General features: G+C 32.1%; 1 protein-coding gene across 1 annotated transcript in view; it reads right to left on the bottom strand.

Annotated features, from left to right (window-relative positions):
- The window catches only part of LOC127699066 (sodium/hydrogen exchanger 9-like), a 47765-nt gene that overhangs the window by 24202 nt on the left and 3122 nt on the right, over positions 1-20441 (bottom strand). The window contains exons 3-12 of the mRNA XM_052202806.1: positions 17839-17916; positions 17345-17421; positions 14622-14831; positions 11181-11319; positions 9983-10088; positions 8773-8861; positions 6473-6586; positions 4812-4923; positions 4467-4620; positions 779-830 (exon numbers count right to left, since the gene is read on the bottom strand). Coding sequence (XP_052058766.1) covers positions 779-830; positions 4467-4620; positions 4812-4923; positions 6473-6586; positions 8773-8861; positions 9983-10088; positions 11181-11319; positions 14622-14831; positions 17345-17421; positions 17839-17916 — 1131 coding nt within the window. The remainder of the gene's footprint in view (positions 1-778; positions 831-4466; positions 4621-4811; positions 4924-6472; positions 6587-8772; positions 8862-9982; positions 10089-11180; positions 11320-14621; positions 14832-17344; positions 17422-17838; positions 17917-20441) is intronic.

The following is a 20441-nucleotide window of genomic DNA, read 5'->3' as shown; positions in this document are numbered from 1 at the left end:
ATGGACAAAGGTAAAGCAGTATACTTAATTAATTTTCAATTATCAAGCAAATCATAATCATTAAATATGTAGTAAAATCTTTTTTACTTGGAAGTTGTAGTTTTATAATTAATATATATGAGGCTTTTACACGACCTGTTAATACATATAAACTCTCTGTAATACTCAATTTCACTCATTCACACAATATCTTAATATCTTAATATCCGGCTAGAAAGCAGTCAATCAAAGAACTATTTATAGTGGAAGGTTTTATAAATCAGCTGAGAAAATCAACCAAAATTCTCCTGTTATTATAGCATAAGGTTGGCAACCAGCCTAAAAATATGGGAATCTGGGAACATTTAACAGTTAAATAAAGAATAAAACAAAGCCTCAGCCCTCCATAAGCTCTGTTGACACATTTCAGATCAGAATAATATAATTTTACATTGCATATAACTTTACAGAATTCTTAAATACCAAAGCGTAGCATTAAGTTAGTTAGCGTTCATGCTTAATGGCAAAAGCTTACTGAGGTATATATAATAGTTCATTTATATTTACAAAGGTTTTAACAAATAATAATTAACATTCAATGACCATAATATAATTTTTGCATCAATACTTTGTGACATATAAATGCTGGTATATAGTAGACTGTTTTATAACTGTGTGTTCAAACTTATATAAACAGTATGTTGTCATTACAATAATTATAATTTTTTTTTCTATTAGATTTTCTCTTTCTTCAAAGTTTTTGATTTTTTTTTTTTTTTTTATGACCCTATAGCGTTACCTCTCTTGACTCTTTTATATTTTTCATTTCAACATCTTCATCAACTCCAACTCTAAAACAATAAATTATCATATGAACTATTCAATATAAGATATTTAATCTGTGTAATATATATTAAATTAATTTCTTATATAACAAAACCAATACTGGGTCTGGACCTGTGTCACTGCATGCAATTGATTGAGGTAACATCTACAAATCAAATATTAAATTATTATATATAGGCCCAGACTTAAGTATCAATCAGTACACATCCAACAGATATAGTGTAACGACATCATAAACAGTCTGCAATGTCAAAATTTAAGTATATGATATTGACAAGATGTAGGACTATAAGTTTTCTTAAAGGTATAGCAATACATATTTAGTTATGTTTTAATTCATGTAAAACAAAATAACTGTTAGTACTAATCAAAATAATATCCAAAGATGTTACTATGGTGCTAAATAGACGTATTTACACTTGTATGCAAATTTGTCCGCCATTACATAAAATCACACAGGTTCCCGTAAACTTTGACATCATAATTCAAAACATTTGACGTCACAATTAAAAAGTGATTGTTGCCTGACGTCAAAAGGTGATTCGGAGTAGATCTAAGGTCATTCTGAGGCAAAATATAGCTAAATACCTAAAGTGTAAATACGTTTATTGATAACCTGTAAGAATAAGTTTACTTAAAGGTAAATTAGTATATATAGCATGTATGGATGGTATCTAAATTGCCAGGCTCTATAAACAACATCACTGTAAAAATTACATTATGATATCTTGTTTGTATCAAAATTTCTTTAGGCAAAAAACAAATTTCAAAACCAAATCTTTGTATCTATGAAAGAATTTAGCAAAAGTATGAAGTAATTTGTGATAAAGAAATCGCTGACTTAATCACTTACCAGTTATACTTAGATGATGCTCAATGAAATCTTAATTCACTACAAACAGGGACATAGCAAAAACACACACAACATGAGAAGGGGCCAAAGGAACAACATCATCCAAACTAGAGGCTCTAAAGAGCCTGTGTCGCTCACCTTGGTCTATGTGAATATTAAATAAAGGACGCAGATGGATTCATGACAAAATTGTGTTTTGGTGATGGTGATGTGTTTGTACATCTTAATTTACTGAACATTTTTCCTGCTTACAATTATCTCTATCTATAATTAACTTGGCCCAGTAGTTTCAGAGGAGAAGATTTTTGTAAAAGATTACTAAGATTTACGAAAAAATGGTTAAAAATTGACTATAAAGGGCAATAACTCCTAAAGGGGTCAACTGACAATTTCGGTCATGTTGACTTATTTGTAGATCTTACTTTGCCGACATTTATTGTTTTTTACAGTTTATCTCTATCTATAATAATATTCAAGATAATAACCAAAAACAGCAAAATTACCTTAAAATTACCAATTCAAAGGCAGCAACCCAACAACGGGTTGTCCGATTCATCTGAAAATTTCAGGGCAGATAGATCTTGACCTGATAAACAATTTTACTTCATGTCAGATTTGCTTTAAATGCTTTGGTTTTTGAGTTAAAAGCCAAAAACTGAATTTTACCCCTATGTTCTATTTTTAGCCGTGGCGGCCATCTTGGTTGGTTGACCAGGTCACGCCACACATTTTTAAAACTAGATAACCAAATGATGATTGTGGCCAAGTTTGGTTTAATTTGGCCACGTAGTTTCAGAGGAGAAGATTTTTGTAAAAGATTACTAAGATTTACGAAAAATTGTTAAAAATTGACTATAAAGGGCAATAACTCCTAAAGGGGTCAACTGACCATTTCAGTCATGTTGACTTATTTGTTAATCTTACTTTGCTGAACATTATTGCTGTTTACAGTTTATCTCTATCTATAATAATATTCAAGATAATAACCAAAAACAGCAAAATTTCCTTAAAATTACCAATTCAGGGGCAGCAACCCAACAACAGGTTGTTCGATTCATCTGAAAATTTCAGGGCAGATAGATCTTGACCTGATAAACAATTTTACTTCATGTCAGATTTGCTCTAAATGCTTTGGTTTTTGAGTTATAAGCCAAAAACTGCATTTTACCCCTATGTTTTATTTTTAGCTGTGGCCGCCATCTTGGTTGGTTGGCCGGGTCACGCCACACATTTTTTAAACTAGATACCCCAATGATGATTGTGGCCAAGTTTGGTTTAGTTTGGCCCAGTTGTTTCAGAGGAGAAGATTTTTGTAAAAGATAACTTAGATTTACGAAAAATGGTTAAAAATTGACTATAAAGGGCAATAACTCCTAAAGGGGTCAACTGACCATTTCAGTCATGTTGACTTATTTGTTAATCTTACTTTGCTGAACATTATTGCTGTTTACAGTTTATCTCTATCTATAATAATATTCAAGATAATAACCAAAAACAGCAAAATTTCCTTAAAATTACCAATTCAGGGGCAGCAACCCAATAACGGGTTGTCCGATTCATCTGAAAATTTCAGGGCAGATAGATCTTGACCTGATGAACAATTTTACCCCATGTCAGATTTGCTCTTAATGCTTTGGTTTTTGAGTTATAAGCTAAAAACTGCATTTTACCCCTATGTTCTATTTTTAGCCGTGGCGGCCATCTTGGTTGGTTGACCAGGTCACGCCACACATTTTTAAAACTAGATACCCCAATGATGATTGTGGCCAAGTTTGGTTAAATTTGGCCCAGTAGTTTCAGAGGAGAAGATTTTTGTAAAAGTTTACGGACGACGGACGACGGACGACGGACGACGGACGACGGACGCAGGACGACGGACGACGGACGCAAAGTGATGAGAAAAGCTCACTTGACCTTTCAGGTCAGGTGAGCTAAAAAGGGACAATTAACAATAATCAATGAAAAATTGTCTCTTTTGTTGTAATTTTTGTATCAAGTTTTCCATGTGTAACTGAAATACCCAAATCTAAAAGGAGAATATAATTGCTGTTTATATTAGATTATTTAAATGACCTCCCAATGGTAAATTTTGTAGTAAAATTAGAGAACTTTTTATCATTTAAACCAAAAATATCATTAAGGTAAGAGTTAATAAATTTATCGATTAAATGGAAATAAAACTGATCTTTACTCAGAGTTTGGTCATAAACTGTGGTTCATATAAACAATACAGGAACAAGTCTGCTATTAAATGGGGACATTGGTGTCTGTAGGAATACCTGCAACCTGTTCAGAAACTTTATTGTCGAAACATGGAGAAAATTTACAGATTTACTCCTGTCATCATATTTTTTTGGAGCCCCCCCCCCCCAAAAAAAACGAATGACAATAACCATTTGAAAACCAAAACATAATGATTACGTAATATCAGCTACAACATGTCCCTGTTCCAAGACAGAATGGTTTACTTTTATAAATTTTGACTTGGATGGAGGGTTTTCTCATTGGCACTCATACCACATCTTCTTATATCTATCTAGAAACCTCGTTAGTTGTTGTCCTTTGTAATATGTTAATGTTTTTTTGTCATTTTAGGGAGTTTGGAGTTGATGACAAATATCTGATAGCTTGTAAAATTTATGACAACATTAAAAATTTGTTATAGTATATAAAAATTGGGAAGCAAAATATTCTTGTGATTTCCAAATCGAAATTCAGGTTGTTTGTGATATTGCCTTATTTGGAACTAATTCAACATGAAATTATTCCCAAGTTACAAATAAATTACCTTATCTGGAGCCACTGTAACATGGGTGTTGTCAAACCGCCACAAAGAATCACAGTTATTAGTACTATAAACATTGTTGATGACACCATCAACTTTTTGGCAGTTGTTGCTGTATTTCTGATAGATAAAGCATATGCAATAGCACCTCTTAATCCTGGAATATATGAATTTTCGTACGTCTTTACAAACTATTTAGAATTTAGAATGTAAGCAGTAAAATTTGTATTTAGTTAAAAATAACTTATTTACCCCTAGTCTAATTCTCACCATCATGAACATTCAGGTAAATCAATATTTTTTCGTTTCATGGTGGTAGCTGGCATGTTAATATTATATAGTACTCACCAGAAAACATCATCATGTGCATGAAGCTCGTCTTGATTTTGTTTTTTCTTCCAATGTTTAATAAAAGTGATAGTGGATAAATATTACAAAATCTTGCAACAATAATAGAAAACTGAGATAGTGTTAAGGAAAGTTGAAATGCATATATATAATTGTCTTTGTTGGTTTTAAAATTCTCAACTTAATTGAAGTGCAAATATTTTATAAATGATAAAATTGATATTCTAAACTACAGGGTTCCCATTCTTTTTGCAACAAAACATTTGAGCATTTTCAGGATTTCCCCAAGGGCATTCATTTATTTTTAAGGATGCTATAAAAGGACATAGTCTAGGGTTCAAGTTACAAGGCGACTGGGGCGAGGAAGTTGCTCACCCATCTGTCAATTAGCTTTTCTGGGGCGAGGAAGTTGCTCACCCATCTGTCAATTAGCTTTTCCTGACCTCCAAGAAAGATTTCTATAGTCACCCAGGTAAATACAACAGTTGATTTCATCATAAGTAATTTTCCATTTGTATCAAGTTGATAAAACAGCAATTTTACATTTAAAAGTAATGTAAAGAAATTTGAAGACATAGACAATTTATTTCTTAAGAAACATTGTGAAAATGTTATTTCAAAGAAACAAATCTATGTATTTTCTTTCACCGTCGGCACTTGTTACATGAGTGTACACCAAAAGATTCTGATTTTCAGCAAAATAAATTTGTTTCTTCATCAAAACATGATTAAAATTGCATTTAGATAATGTTTGATCCATTTATTGCATTGAAAAGATTAATAATTTTTGAAAAATTTTTTTTGGCCGTCATTGAAATTTGTACCAACCACAGATAGAGGGACTAAGAATGACCAGAATTTTTATTCCTACTACAAACACATTCATTGCTCAGCTGACAGGTGAATAATGATCTCTAGAGTGAACAATACACATTCAACATGCATTAAACAACATTTAGTTAGATTGTTAAGTTTTTCAGCACTATTGGCTATATTGTGGTGTCCAGTTTGTAATGGTACACACATGTTTCTTGAATAACCTTCATCAGATATGCTTAAGACCAAAGTCTGGGAAGTCTAATACATAAAACTTGTGTGAGCATCATTAAAACATAAATGGAGAATGTGTCTATGGTCCACAGATGCACTCGCTTGTAAATATGCATGAGTCAACTTCCACATACAGATGCAGGGTTCATGTAGTTAAGACTGTTTTGTGATTATAAGTGTTGTGTATAAGTTTCATAACACTTGGTTGAGGCAAACTTAAGTTAGAGAATGGAAACGACAGATTTAGCAATTTTTCCATTTATAAACTCAAGAACGGTAAAAGTAACGCCACCCAATTTCAAACCTGATCTGTGTTTTGTGGTAATAAGCATTGTGTATAAGTTTTATAACATTTGGTTCAAGCAAATTAAAGTTAGAGAACGGAAACCAATTTTGGGGACGTATGTGAGGGACGGACGGGACATCGGACAAGGGTAACACTTAATGCCCCAGACCCCTAGCCTAAAAGGAGTAGACAAAAGTCTTCAGTAGCATAATCCTGACATATCTATGTTTTAAAATAATTGAAAACATTTCAGTACCAGAGGGTGAATAAACTAATGAGTTCTGATAGGTCGATATAAACTTTAAATGTCATAATATAAGGATACAACAGAAGCAAATATAAATCCTGCATGCCAATACTGGTACTGGAATGTAAATATGGAAACTCCTATGTATAGGAATACGAAGTTTTCTGCCAGGAAATTCATCAATTCAAACAACTGCAAATATACAATTATATATTAATGCATCAATTCAAACAACTGCAAATATACAATTATATATTAATGCATCTTTCTTGAAACAAGCACAAATTGATTTAATAACAAGTTTTATTAAATGATATGAGCAAATCAGCATGTGCAATACTGATGACATTGCCCTGTCGATATAAATCAAGAGTTAATATTGCTTTTTGGACAGGGCCAATACGGAAAAAAAATAGGGCCAATACGAAAAAAAAGCCGTATTGGCCCATGGGCGAATACGGGACGTTCACTTCCAGTTTCAATTTTCTTACGCCTTACTTAACTTTGGACGTATCGTTATGCATAAAAAACATTTGTATTATATTTTTTCAACTTAAAAATCATAAAATAAAAAATTTAAATGATGTTCAGTGTTTTAAATTTGTAACGTCTTGAAACGGAAATATTTCACAGCCTTTTTGAGTACGGCTTTCGATTATTGACACTGTTTCAATTCCGTTGATCAATCATCAGAACACAGTCGATCTAAGAGTAAAAATAATTAAACTGTCTGATTTATTCTTCCCAGCTACTTTATACTTGCTAGATAAAATGAATTGTAATAGCATAATATTAAGTACTTGGACGAGAAATCAGAAATTACATCTGACAATGTTGACAAAAAATCCATGGACGTGAATGCGAAAAGACAAGTTCAGATATGAAATTCTGTATCTTCTTCACGGTAAGTTTCTTAGTTTATTCTAATTAAAAGAATAAATATCATTAAATAAAAGTGTTATGAACTGGCTGTATCTGTTTTGGCCCTGTTATAAATTCTCGATCAGCTGTATACGCCCTCGCTCTTTGAGTCGAGGGTCCAATACAGCTAACCTCGAATCTATAACAGGGCCAATACAGAAACAGCCAGTTAATAACACTATATTATTTCTTTATTCATTTTTTGTAGAGAACATTATTTCACAAAGTGTGAATTTCTAGAAAAAATATTAAAATAAATGCAGAAGAATGTATTCCATAACCAGAAATAATTATCATACACTGAGTTTACCAGCTCTAAATTACTCTAATGCACATAGAAAATGGAACTAATTACGAAGGATTATAATAAGATATACTGGATTGGTCCTGGACCTGATTGATTTTGATATAAAAACCAGAAAGAAGAAAAAAGATAAAAAAACGATGGTAAAACAGGTGTCGTATCCCCATAAGAGAAATCAAATTGGAACTATTCTACATATTACAAGAAAGGAAACATATAGGCTAGCGATACCTGATGAGGATAGGCCTAGGTCTACATGACCATAACCGAAACACCTTTTTTAGTACAAGAAACCCAGACCTGATCTGGATTTCTATTCTAAAAATCCACACACAATAATTATACTACAAGCATGCAAGTGTGAATTTCTAGAAAAATATGAAAATAAATGCAGAAGAATGTATTCCATAACCAGAAATTTTTATCATACACTGAGTTTACCAGCTCTAAATTACACTAAATGTATGCACATAGAAAATGGAATTAATCACGAAGGATTATAATAAGATATACTGGATTGGTCCTGGACCCGATTGATTTTAATATACCATCATAAAATATATGAGTAGAACATAACCCATATCATGCCAATAACTGGTTTTAGAATAAATGTGTTTATTTCCGATGCAAAGACCCTATGAGTGAATAAATATTAATACCAAAATATGCTATCTTTAATAACCTGACAACAGTATCGTAACTATATCCCTTCTGAATAAGTCTGTTTAAAGGTTTGGTTAGCTTTTGAGGTCAATGTCGACATTTTTGTGCTTTGTATAGAATATTACCATAAAAGATTGGACGTGAAATACCTGAACGTATAAGATGTCTGCATGTTGATTTATATTTACGAATGATGTCCTTGTACCGATGATAAAATTTAGTAAATGTTTTGACTAGTTTGTGATATCGAACCCTGGTATAATAATTTTTCAGTAATACAGAGGTTTCTTTCGTTAAAATCAAATACGTTGTTACATACACGAGCATTTTTGCTAAATTTTTGTTGTTTTAATTTTTTGTAATTTGTGGCTAAAATTTATCCTCAGGTGAACTGGATTGGTATGTTTCTTACACCCAGGTTATTAACCAATCAGATTGCAAGATTATTGCTGCAATGAGAAATAATTGGCACTTATCATGCTTTACTCACCTGCTTAGTTCTATGCTTAGATTCCTCAGATAAATTATTATATGTATAATGAGCTTGTGTTATACCACAGAACAGGATACCAACAATACCTGAAAACAAACATTCATATAAATAAACAAGGAGGTACGACAGGGTACATTATTGCATGAAAAATGAGCTTGTGTTATACCACAGAAAAGGATATCAACAATACCTGAAAAATAAACATTAATAAAAATGTACAAGGAGATAGGACAGGGTACATTTTACAATAATGGCATGTAGCTATATATATAGAAAAGGTAAATATCCAAATGTCAACCCTTAAAGGTTATTGTTTAGGGTGCAGAATGCCTCACAGGTGGTCCAAGGACACAGTTATCGTCCTTTGGTTTTCGTTGTCTACGAATATAGTCCCTAGTGTGAACAGTGTATAACTTGCATTTTTTTTTTAAACACTTTCCTAATTTATTTCTTGATATTTTATGCATGAAATATTAAGTAAGGGGATGAAATTACATGTTAAAAAAATTTGGGTGCTGAATCTTTATGTTAAGTAGTGATTTGGTCCAGTTAAAAAAGGTCAAAAATTAGAATGTCTGAAGCTGTCAAACTGAATTGTAGCCCCCCTTAACACAGAATTGTCAATATTTTGAGTTAGAGCTGGTAGAAGTTTCTATAATTTTGATATTATTTGTATCAATAGTAGTACACTACACTGTAAAAATCTTTTTGAGATAGAGCAGGTGCGATTTTTTTAATTTGAATTTATTCTCTAAAAGAAATGCACTACGAAATAACTGTGTTCTCGGGCCAGGTACAAAAAAAGAGATGGAAGATTCCAAACTTCAAACCTCATAAGTCAGAGAACTGACTCATCATGACGTTAGTTTTCTTGTTTAAATAGTTTAACATTTGTCATTTCTGGGCCTTTTATAGCTGACTATGCGGTATGGGTTTTGCTCATTGTTGAAGACCGTAAGGTGACCTATAGTTGTTAACTTCTATGTCATTTGGTCTTGGTGACCTATAGTCGTTAACTTCAATGTCATTTGGTCTCTGGTGGACAGTTGTCTCATTGGTAATTATACCACATCTTCTTATTTCTAAAGATACAAATAATATGACCAGGCTATTACATAACATTACTATGAGACCAGGCTATAACATAACATTACTATGAGACCAGGCTATAACATAACATTACTAACGAGACCAGGCTATAACATACCTGTGAGTTCAGCAGCTTCACAAGCCTGGAATGACATGTATGACATCAGAAACAACAAAGCTGTCTCTAACAGTGGGTGGTCTCGTATCTTCGTAAATTTTGTTATGTTATACAGTTAAGGAAAACAGTTGTAAATACTGAAAATAATACGATTCATTGTAGACAAATTGTTGAATTATAGTGAAAGGAAGTTTATTTATGCAGATTTTTTTACCTTTCCAATAGAAATTTCCAAAAAAAGTTAAAGTCAAATTAAACAGTCAGTTTAGTTTCCTTTTCCAAATATTGTTTTCTTTATTTCAAAATACAATTTTTACCAAAAAAAATACAACATTCCAATAATTAATAAAGAAAGAATTAAAACTGTCCATCCCATCTCCAGTTTGGAGTTATTTTTTTAAATTGCCGAAGACTATTCAATTAACAGCTTTGCAACACCCTTATGACATGCCAATTGTCTAATCAGTCCAAGTGATGACAATGTTTCATAAGGTGCAAATAGGGCAAGGTCAGTTAAAACAAAAAGAGAACATACAAAGGGTCAATAAAAGTTCATAATTCAAGAAAACCAGAAAAATCAATTGTGTCTTCCATGATCATTCTAAAATATGTTTTTGAGAAGTCATTTGTATTAGAAAAAATAGGTTCTGATGATTTTTGTATAATTGACTCAGGATTTCGTAAATACTGAACCTGTTTGTTTCTTTCTGAGAAAAGTCTAATCCATTTATTAAGGGGCATAACCCCAGAATGGTAAAAGTGACGCCACCCAAATTCTAAATTGATCTGAATTTTGTGGTAATAAGCATTGTGTATGAGTTTCATAACATTTGGTTGAGGCAAACTAAAGTTAGAGAACAGAAACCAATTTTGGGACGTACATACGGACGGACAAGGGTAACACTTAATGCCTCCTCCGGTGACAGCGGGGGCATAAATATGTCTAACGGTAATCAGGATGCTAGATTAATTCAAAATGTGTGGGTGTATGTAATATCTAAATAGATATGAGATTGACAAGAAGTGCAAGGGCAGTGTTAGATCTCCAAAAATGTTTAAAAAAATTTATGCAAAACTTGTTATTATTTGTTATATTTAAAAAAAAAAATTATAAAATAACTAAAACTTTTCCTTTAATAATACAATGTGAACACTAGGCTGACTAAAATCATAAAACATAGAAAATTACAAAGGATATTAAAGCATTAACACATCCTAATGCTGATCCAATACCAAATGCTCCAAGGAATATTTTAGCAAAGTTTCCAATAGATAGGAAGAATGCATCTGCATTGAAACCTTCTTGATTACTCTTCAATCTATAACTATCTACAGACCTGAAAGAAAAGTAAACTAGTCAACAATAGTACACATCAAATAAGTCAAACAACAGCTATAACAAGAGTGCACATGATGAGATGTCTCACCTGCTTTACTTATCATGATTGAATCTACCTTGAAAGTCTGTAATATGGAGGTTTTACTTTAAGTATCCCATACACTTATCATTAACAATGATCCATGAAAATGAGGTCTAGGTCAGATGAACCATACCAGATAGACATGTACACCTTACAATCATTCCATACACCAAATACAGTGGTCCTATAGTTTATAGCATTTGAAAAACAGACCAAACCAAAAGAAAATTAACATTTACCAATGAGTCATGGAAATGAAGTCAAGGTCATATGAAACCTGCGAGACTGACATGTACACCTCACAATCATTCTATGCATCAAACATAGTGGCCCTTTTGGTTACAGTATTTGAGAAATAGACCAAACAACAAAAACTATGTTGTGATGTTACACTATTGTTTCAAAAAAAGGGTGAAGGTTTGGTACCATTAAAACGTTTAAACCCGCTGCATTTGTTTGCACCTGTCCTAAGTCAGGAATCTGATGTTCAGTAGTTGTCGTTTGTTGATGTGGTTCATAAGTGTTTCTCATTTCTCGTTTTTTATATAGATTAGACCGTTGGTTTTCCCGTTTGAATGGTTTTATACTAGTAATTTTGGGGGTCCTTTAAAGCTTACTTTTCGGTGTGAGCCAAGGCTCCGTGTTGAAGACCGTACTGTGACCTATAATGGTTTACTTTTATAAATTTTGACTTGGATGGAGAGTTGTCTCATTGGCACTCATACCACATCTTCTTATATCTATAAACATTGCTAAATGAACCATGAAAATGAGGTCAAGGTCAGATGAAACCTATCAGTTGGACATGTATACCTTACAATCATTCCATACACCAAATATAGTTGACATATTGCTTATAGTATCTGAGAAACAGACTTCACCACAAAAACTCAACCTTGATCACTGAACCCTGTCTGACAGACAAGTAGACCTTGCAAGGAACTTATATTTACCATAATTACTCATAAGTGAGAAATTCACATGACAAATGAACTGTTGACACAGAGATATGTCTCACATTTTGTAGTTTTGATGGTATAATGCAAAGGTTGAAATTAAAATGACAATATTGAAACATGTAAACAATGCAAATCATTTAAAGTTAATGAACAATGACTGAAGGTGCAGGCACAAATAACCTCCATGGAAATGTGAAATGCCAATGATTATAAAACTGCATACCAAATACCATTGACTTAATATTGTAAGTGGTTCCCTTTGTAAACTATTTAGTCAATGAACCACAGTGAGGGGGTGGAGCCATATAATCTCCATGGAAATGAGACTTGCAAAAGCCAATACAACTGCATACCAATTATCATTGACTTAACATAGTCGTTCATCTTAAACTTATCTTATCATAAACTTAAACATTTAAATAATGCAAAACATTTAAAGTCAATGAACCATAGGGTGGAGTCAAACAATCTCCATGGAAATGAGATGTGCCAATGCTAATACAACTGCATACCAAATATTATTGACCTACCACTAATAGTTGCCTATAAACTGACCTAATCACAAACTAATACATGTAAGCTAAGCAAAAGTTTCAAAGTCAATAGACTATGACTGAGGGGGTCAGACCAAATAACCTCTATATATAGAAATGAGATGTGCCAATTCTAATATAACTGCATACGGAATATCATGGACCTACCACTATTGGTTCCCCCTAAACTTGACCTAATCACAAACTAATACATCGTTAACACCACTGTCGGAAACAGAACGCCTAAGTCTTCTTTATTGACTTAGTCAACGCAAGACAAGTTTTTTTCCAAGCATTCGTTGAACCATGAAAATGAGGTCAAGGATAATGGACATAAGACAAATGGAAACTTCATAACATAAGGTATCAGCATACAAGGTATGAAGCATCCAGGTCTTCTAGCCACTGAAATTTAAAGCTTTATACAAATAGTTAAAGCCGTTGCCTCCATTGTAATCCCTATGTCTCGCATTCTGAAACTATTGTTGCAGGCGAGACAAAAATGGGTCAAAGTCTCAAATGGTTGGGTTACAATATTTGTGACTAATCAATGTAGAATGTTTGCAATATACTTGAAATTACATGAAAGTTTGGGCATTTCTACAAAGTCTTAGGAGGAGAAGTTGAAAACTTGTACCTTCTTCATAAATTTTGATGACAAATAACTAAGTTCCCAAGTCTGCAAAAATGAGAAAAAAAATCATCAAATGATTCCATAATAGCAGGTACACCACCTGTGCAATCTTCTTGTGAAGTTTAAGGGGATTGGGGTTGAAAACTGTAGGAGTTGATTACACAAATTAAGTATCCACTTTTCCTCTCCCTCGCCTGCTCGACATCACCATACTATAAGCCAGTTTTGAACTTTGTCCAATCTGGTCAAAAATCTAAAGTAAGTCTACTATGAGCTATTTATCCCAATCATTATGTTAAGGTTCTCCCTTCCTCTCTGTGTGGGGCATTAATGAACCAATTATATTAAGGTTCTCCCTTCCTCTCTGTGTGGGGCATTAATGAACCAATTATATTAAGGTTCTCCCTTCCTCTCTGTGTGGGGCATTAATGAACCAATTATGTTAAGGTTCTCCCTTCCTCTCTGTGTGGGGCATTAATGAACCAATTATATTAAGGTTCTCCCTTCCTCTCTGTGTGGGGCATTAATGAACCAATTATGTTAAGGTTCTCCCTTCCTCTCTGTGTGTGGCATTAATGAACCAAGTTTGCTGAAAGTTGGAAATGTGGTATAAAAGATAATACTGGAAAACAAAAATTTTTCTAAACTTTTGGTCTGTTAATAGCTCCTGAAACCTTGACCATTGACCTATTGATTCTCAGTTTGGTAAAGATATCCTAATGGCTCAAATGATTTCGACCTTTAGTTTGGTAAAGACATCCTAAAGGCTCAAATGATATTGACCTATTGACCCTAAGTTTAGTAGAGATAGCCTAATGGCTCAAATAATTTTTTCCAACTAACTGAAATTTTGATGCCAGACAGCATTCATTATCATCAACTCGGCTAAGATGGAGAGAGGAGACTAAGTAAGTGGATTGACAAATCAAACAAGACAGGTAGGAGTGAAAGTAACAGGGGAGGAAATGAGAAGGGAAGGACAAAAGAAATAAGGTACTCCTGGTTGACTCCTCAATTTTTATTCACAACTATCATTAAATAAGTATTATAACAATGTAGGATATGGACTATTCCTAATATTAATGTACTTACGATGATAAAACAATAGCAACAGCATCATTTAAGACACTTTCACCAAAAATAAAAGCAAACAGATCTACATCAGCCTTCAGATCACTAAATATGGACAGAATTGTGACTGGATCAGTCGCAGAGATTATTGCTCCAAACCAAAAACAATCATTCAGAGTAAACTCCTTCACAATGTCCTTCATTAACCTTGTCAAACCATACATTATACCCCTGTAAAATATAAAGAAATCTTGTTTAACCATTCCCCTGTACAATATAAAGAAACTGTCCTCGTCAAACCATACATTATCACTATGATTAGTATTATACTAAAACTTTAACTAAAGATGTATCAATGCATCCCAAGAACAACTGAGATTATGTTTTCTCTCTTTAAATAAATTGCTTCACCGAGCGCAGCTGGATACAACCACAGAGGTCCAACCCTGAACAGTTGGGGCAAAAATGGACACAATATTCGCGCTTGATACAGGTCTGAATTTGGATTGTAATTAAATATTTGACACATAATAGGTTTCTGACACAGAATAACTGTAGTCAAAGAACTTGGAATTGGTTATATGATTTGAATTTATATTAAATTTGTTTGCTTTTGTGCAATACACTATGCTGTTGCGAATTGACCCCCCCCCCAAAAAACAAAAAAAAAAAAAAAAATGTTAACCCCCCCCCCCCCCCTTTTCTTTTGCAAAAAAAAAAAATATTTGAAGAAATTTTCTTTTTTAATTTCTGAGATCTGAAATGAAAAACTTTGCCCCTCCCCCTCACAATTTCTTTTTCACCTCCCCCACCCCTTTTTAAAAAAAAAAATTCTTTCCCTCAAGATATGGTCATAATCTCAATTCAAATTTCCAATGGAGTTTGCAACCATAATTACCCATTTAAATACAGCATAAAAGTCTTAAAATAGAAAATAGCATACATAATCATGGCTAAAATTAATATTCCTTAATCAGCATTTTATAAATAGTATTTTCTAAAAATAAATTGACAGCTAATCACCTCAAGACAATACAACATTTCTTTATACATAATTTAAAAGCAGTGTAAGGGAGGTAATCCAAACATAACATTGTACTTTTAAGTAATTGTCCATTAACCAGGAAGCCCTTGTTTTTCCCCCTTTTTTGCCCCTAATTCCTAAACGGTTTGAGCCATAACCCCCCAAAGCAAATCCTAACCATCACTTTGTAGTATGGAAACTTGTGGTCTAATTTCAGAGAGATCCATACACCGTTCCACAAGTTATTGTCTGGAAACTAGAAAAATGCTTATTTGGGCCCCTTTTTGACCCCTAATTCCTAAACTTTTAGGACTATAACCCCCTAAAATCAATCCCAACCTTCCTTTTGTGGTTATAAACCTTGTGTTTAAATTTCAAAGATTTCTATTTACATTTACTAAAGTTATTGTCCGGAAACCAAATGTCTTCGGACGACGCTGACGACGACGACGTGATACCAATGTATGACCGCAAAATTTTTTGCGGTCGTATAAAAATTACCCAATTATTAGCTTAACTAGACCATAAAATATTCGTCTCAATACAGGAAAATATTTCCAAAAAAAATTACTTTCATCGTGTTTCCTTTATCTGCACAAGCAGTGTTTATATTTTGATTTTTAAGTTTAAGATAAAATTATTACAAAATCATGAATCCACACAAGAAACCAAGCTTTATAACAAAACTTTATGATAAGGCTTTCTACATAATGACATACTTACCCAACAACAACACAAGAAACAAAGCTTTATAACCAGTCAGGGGACTTACTTAAATGAGTGATTTTCTAAATCACTGATTCAAGTAACATTATGTCCATAAGGTTGGAAGAAAGAGTTGTCTTTCTTTAATAATCACCTATTTAAGTAGTACAAATTAATCACTAGACTAAGTGATTTAATTTTATTGTAGCTTTAAATATAGAATACTAATGATCCAGGGACTAATTATGTGCTAAAATTATCAGAACCAACATCTGTGTTGATAGGATGACCGGGTCATGTCAGGTGATGACCTTGTACTAAATCTAGGATAATGACATAAAAATCACTTGTTGAAGTATCATACCTCAATTTCCTTCCAAAAAATCACTTCCTTAAGTATCATTATTTTAATAACCCCACTAATTTCAACACCCCCGAACAGTGAAATTTTGATCGCGAACAGTAGAATTTGATTACATAATCTATAAGATGAAACCTTGAATTTTACAGGAAAAATACTCCCACTGCTGGGAAAAATCTATTAAGAAAGTATCAGTTCATTATGTAAAGTCATTTTTATAGCTTTTTTTCAACTAAAATAGAATTTGCAGCTAAATGATTGCATCAAAGGCATTAACCTTGCCACTGCTTGCTGCTTAAAAGAAGCAAAAAGTTCATTTTTTTTCAATTTTACTAATGAGAAGATATTATCTAAACCTATGTGTTTAAAATTTTGGTAAAACTACAAAATCACAATTTGTGACAAATCTTCGAATTTGCTACTTAAATAAGTGATTTAAAAATCACTTATTTCAATAAGTCCCCTGACTGATAACAAAACTTTATGGCTTTCTACATAATGACATACTTACCCAACAACTACACAAGAAACAAAGCTTTATAACAAAACTTTATGGCTTTCTACATAATGACATACTTACCCAACAACTACACAAGAAACAAAGCTTTATAACACATCTTTATGATAAGGCTTTCTAACTAACGATATACTTACCCAACAACTACACAAGAAATTGTTGTTCCTATAAATGCATATGCCATAATGGCTCCAAGATTTTTGAAAAAATGTTTCTGGAAGAAAAGGAAAGTAAAAATAAGTGTATAAGTCTATCCTTATAATCTATATTAACATTTTGTGGTCCAACTATAATAATAAATTTGTAAATCTGCCTTAATATAATTCTGTACACCTGTATTACAGCTAGTTACTTGTAACCTAAAGTGGTGGATTAAGTCATCATGTTTAGCCTAATATTGCTCTAATGTCTTCTGTAGCTTACTTGTGTTGTTTGGTTTCTGTTTAATTGACAAATACCCCTCATCTCAAATTATTCATATGGTAAACTTCCAAATATTTTGTTGTTTGTATTACATAAAGCATGTATAATGTACATGATGTAAGCAGTATGATTTATATATAGTCCATTTGTAGACTAACATGACTAGTACATACTATACATAACTGTTAATTGAATGAATTTGACCTACCCTTTTCATACTGTAGCCAGCTTCAAATATGATAAAAGGCAATAAAACATTGAAGAAAAACTCAGGGTCAAAGGTTACCTGGAATGGTAAGTAAAAATTGTAACAGAATACCACAACATTATTATGCAATAGTCTTTATTTCTAAAAGATTTTCTTAATCAATAAGTTTTGTCTTATTTTTCATACAGAAAATTGTCTAAAGAATTGATAACATATAGCATGATGTATAAACACGATAAAGAACTTCTTCCAATACTGTGGTTTAAGCTAATAAATGAAACATAAACCAAATGGAGGAACAATAAAAGCAATATTACATGGGATTTTGCATCAATGGAAGTATATATACTATGCAATATTAGAATTAATTTCTGAGGTTTATAATTTGAGTACAAATATGAGTGGTTTTTTTAATCAGGCAAAGGGGTGATCATAATGTAAATCATTGCCATATCATGCAGCTTGACAAATGTCTGTTTGTTATTGAAGAACCACAGCCATATTTGTTGAAGGAATTTCAAGCATAAATAGTGTGAAGAAAGACTTACTGATATGCATTACTTACTGAAATTTTAAGATCCTTCAGTTCAGCATTAAATATGTTGTTTTTTTCATCTTTTCTTTACTCGTAATTTACAACTTGCGTTTTTTTAAAAGAAAATCTTTATTCTAAAGGAACTCTGAATTCTATGCGAGTTTAAGACATACATTGACAAATGCCTTAACTGTAATAGAAAAAATTTAATATGAGGGATGCTTGGGAAAAAATTGACTTTTTGCATTAGAATTAAAAATTTTCCGACTGAGTTACAAAAAAGTCAATAGAAATTTCTGAGATGTTAAGAAAATTTGGGAAAATAAGAAAATATAAGAAGCAGACCGAATTTAAAACTGGAAAAATAAACAAATGAACACATAATTTTTATCACCAGATTAAAATATAAAAAATACCAATGTATTTTGTGAATAAACATATAGGAATACAGGGTACAGCATCAGGAAGTTTCATCTTTCACTGTACATGTTAATAAGATACCAGGTTTTAAATATTAGCAGGAAATGATAAAGGATAGGGTGTGATAAGAGCCTTAATTTGTCTAATCTTTTTACTGAAATTTGATCTTTAAATTAAAGATTTCCATTATCTCTGTTTGAAAATTGAGGTAATGCAAAATTAAAAACGAGTAATTTTCAATCCAAGACATCACAATAAAAGAAGTTCTGACATCAGGGAAAAGGGGTTTTGGCGAAAATATATAAATCTTGGTCATTAATTAGATAGTTTATGCACACGCAAATAGAGACCACATGCAAGTACAAACTTAATAATTTACAACAATGTTTGTCTACATAAATAATACCATTCATGTAGATATTTTTTGTGGTACAATAATGTACTTGCAAGTGTTCAAAATTTTCAACAAACAAATATATCTGAAAATATGCTAATTTTGTCAATTTTTGTAGAAAAATTGGAATTTTGCTAACTATCAACTGTAAATTCTTCATAAATATTGATAATATTTCAAAGATATTACAGATTAATTACTGCACATATTTAACAATTATCTTTAAGCTTAAACCTCCAGATTTTGTACTAATTCCTTTTTCAGACGAAAAGAGTCCTTAGCGCACACCACCTCCTCCTTTGAAAATGATCTAAATATTTATAAGTACTGTCATACATATTAACAAATATTTTAACAATATTTAAAGATAGATAATTTGTTATGGAGTGTAGCATACAAAGAGTAACAATGTTATACTGAAATATGGGAATCTTTATAAAATTTTTGATGCATTTAAAACAGTTTAATAACATTCACATGTCATACCTGAGTAGAGAATGCATGTACCTTAAAATATCATATAACAAGGATAACAATAAATTTCCCTCCTACTGGCCCTAATTAAAATTGATTATAAACAAAAATTAATTACTGTGAACTCTTGTTTGGTACATTGTACATGTATTCCTTTAATTCTATTCACCACTTTGAAAAATTTGACCCATGGTTATACAAACATATTTTTAGTCTTTTAAAATATGGTAACTAATGAACAAATGTTACTTCCTCAACAGAGATCACTGTTGATAAACTACTTGGACCAATCTGTAGTCTAGCCCCCCCCCCCCTCCCCCCATTCCCTCCCCCTGGATTGTGTAATCCATGGTTAATTTTTAGAACTTCTTAATTGGTCAAAATTCATGAAATTAGGAGTTACAAAAAAGCTCTATGATCTTAAAAACAAATAACCAAAATCTGTATAATGAGTCAAGATTCATTATCTAGTGTCACTATAACACATTGAACCAAACTATATGTATGATTAAATGGCAGCACAGTATTAATTGTAGATCTGTAAACTATACACAGGGAACAAATAAACATTATTTAGTTCATGACCAACAATAAAATCATTCTATCATACCACAAGTAATAGGTAATGAAATTGATTCTATCATACCATAATAGGTAATCAAATTGACATTCTCACAAACAAGCTACAGTGCACTAACCAGATATAAATAGAAGTCAATACTTTTCACTTTTTTGCTTGTTTGAAAAGTTGTACAATTGTTACAGAACGACCTTAATTCG

Source organism: Mytilus californianus, unplaced genomic scaffold (genome assembly GCF_021869535.1).
Source record: "Mytilus californianus isolate M0D057914Y unplaced genomic scaffold, xbMytCali1.0.p SCAF_4, whole genome shotgun sequence".
NCBI classification, from domain to species: domain Eukaryota; kingdom Metazoa; phylum Mollusca; class Bivalvia; order Mytilida; family Mytilidae; genus Mytilus; species Mytilus californianus.
This window is presented reverse-complemented; position numbering and strand designations above follow the sequence as displayed.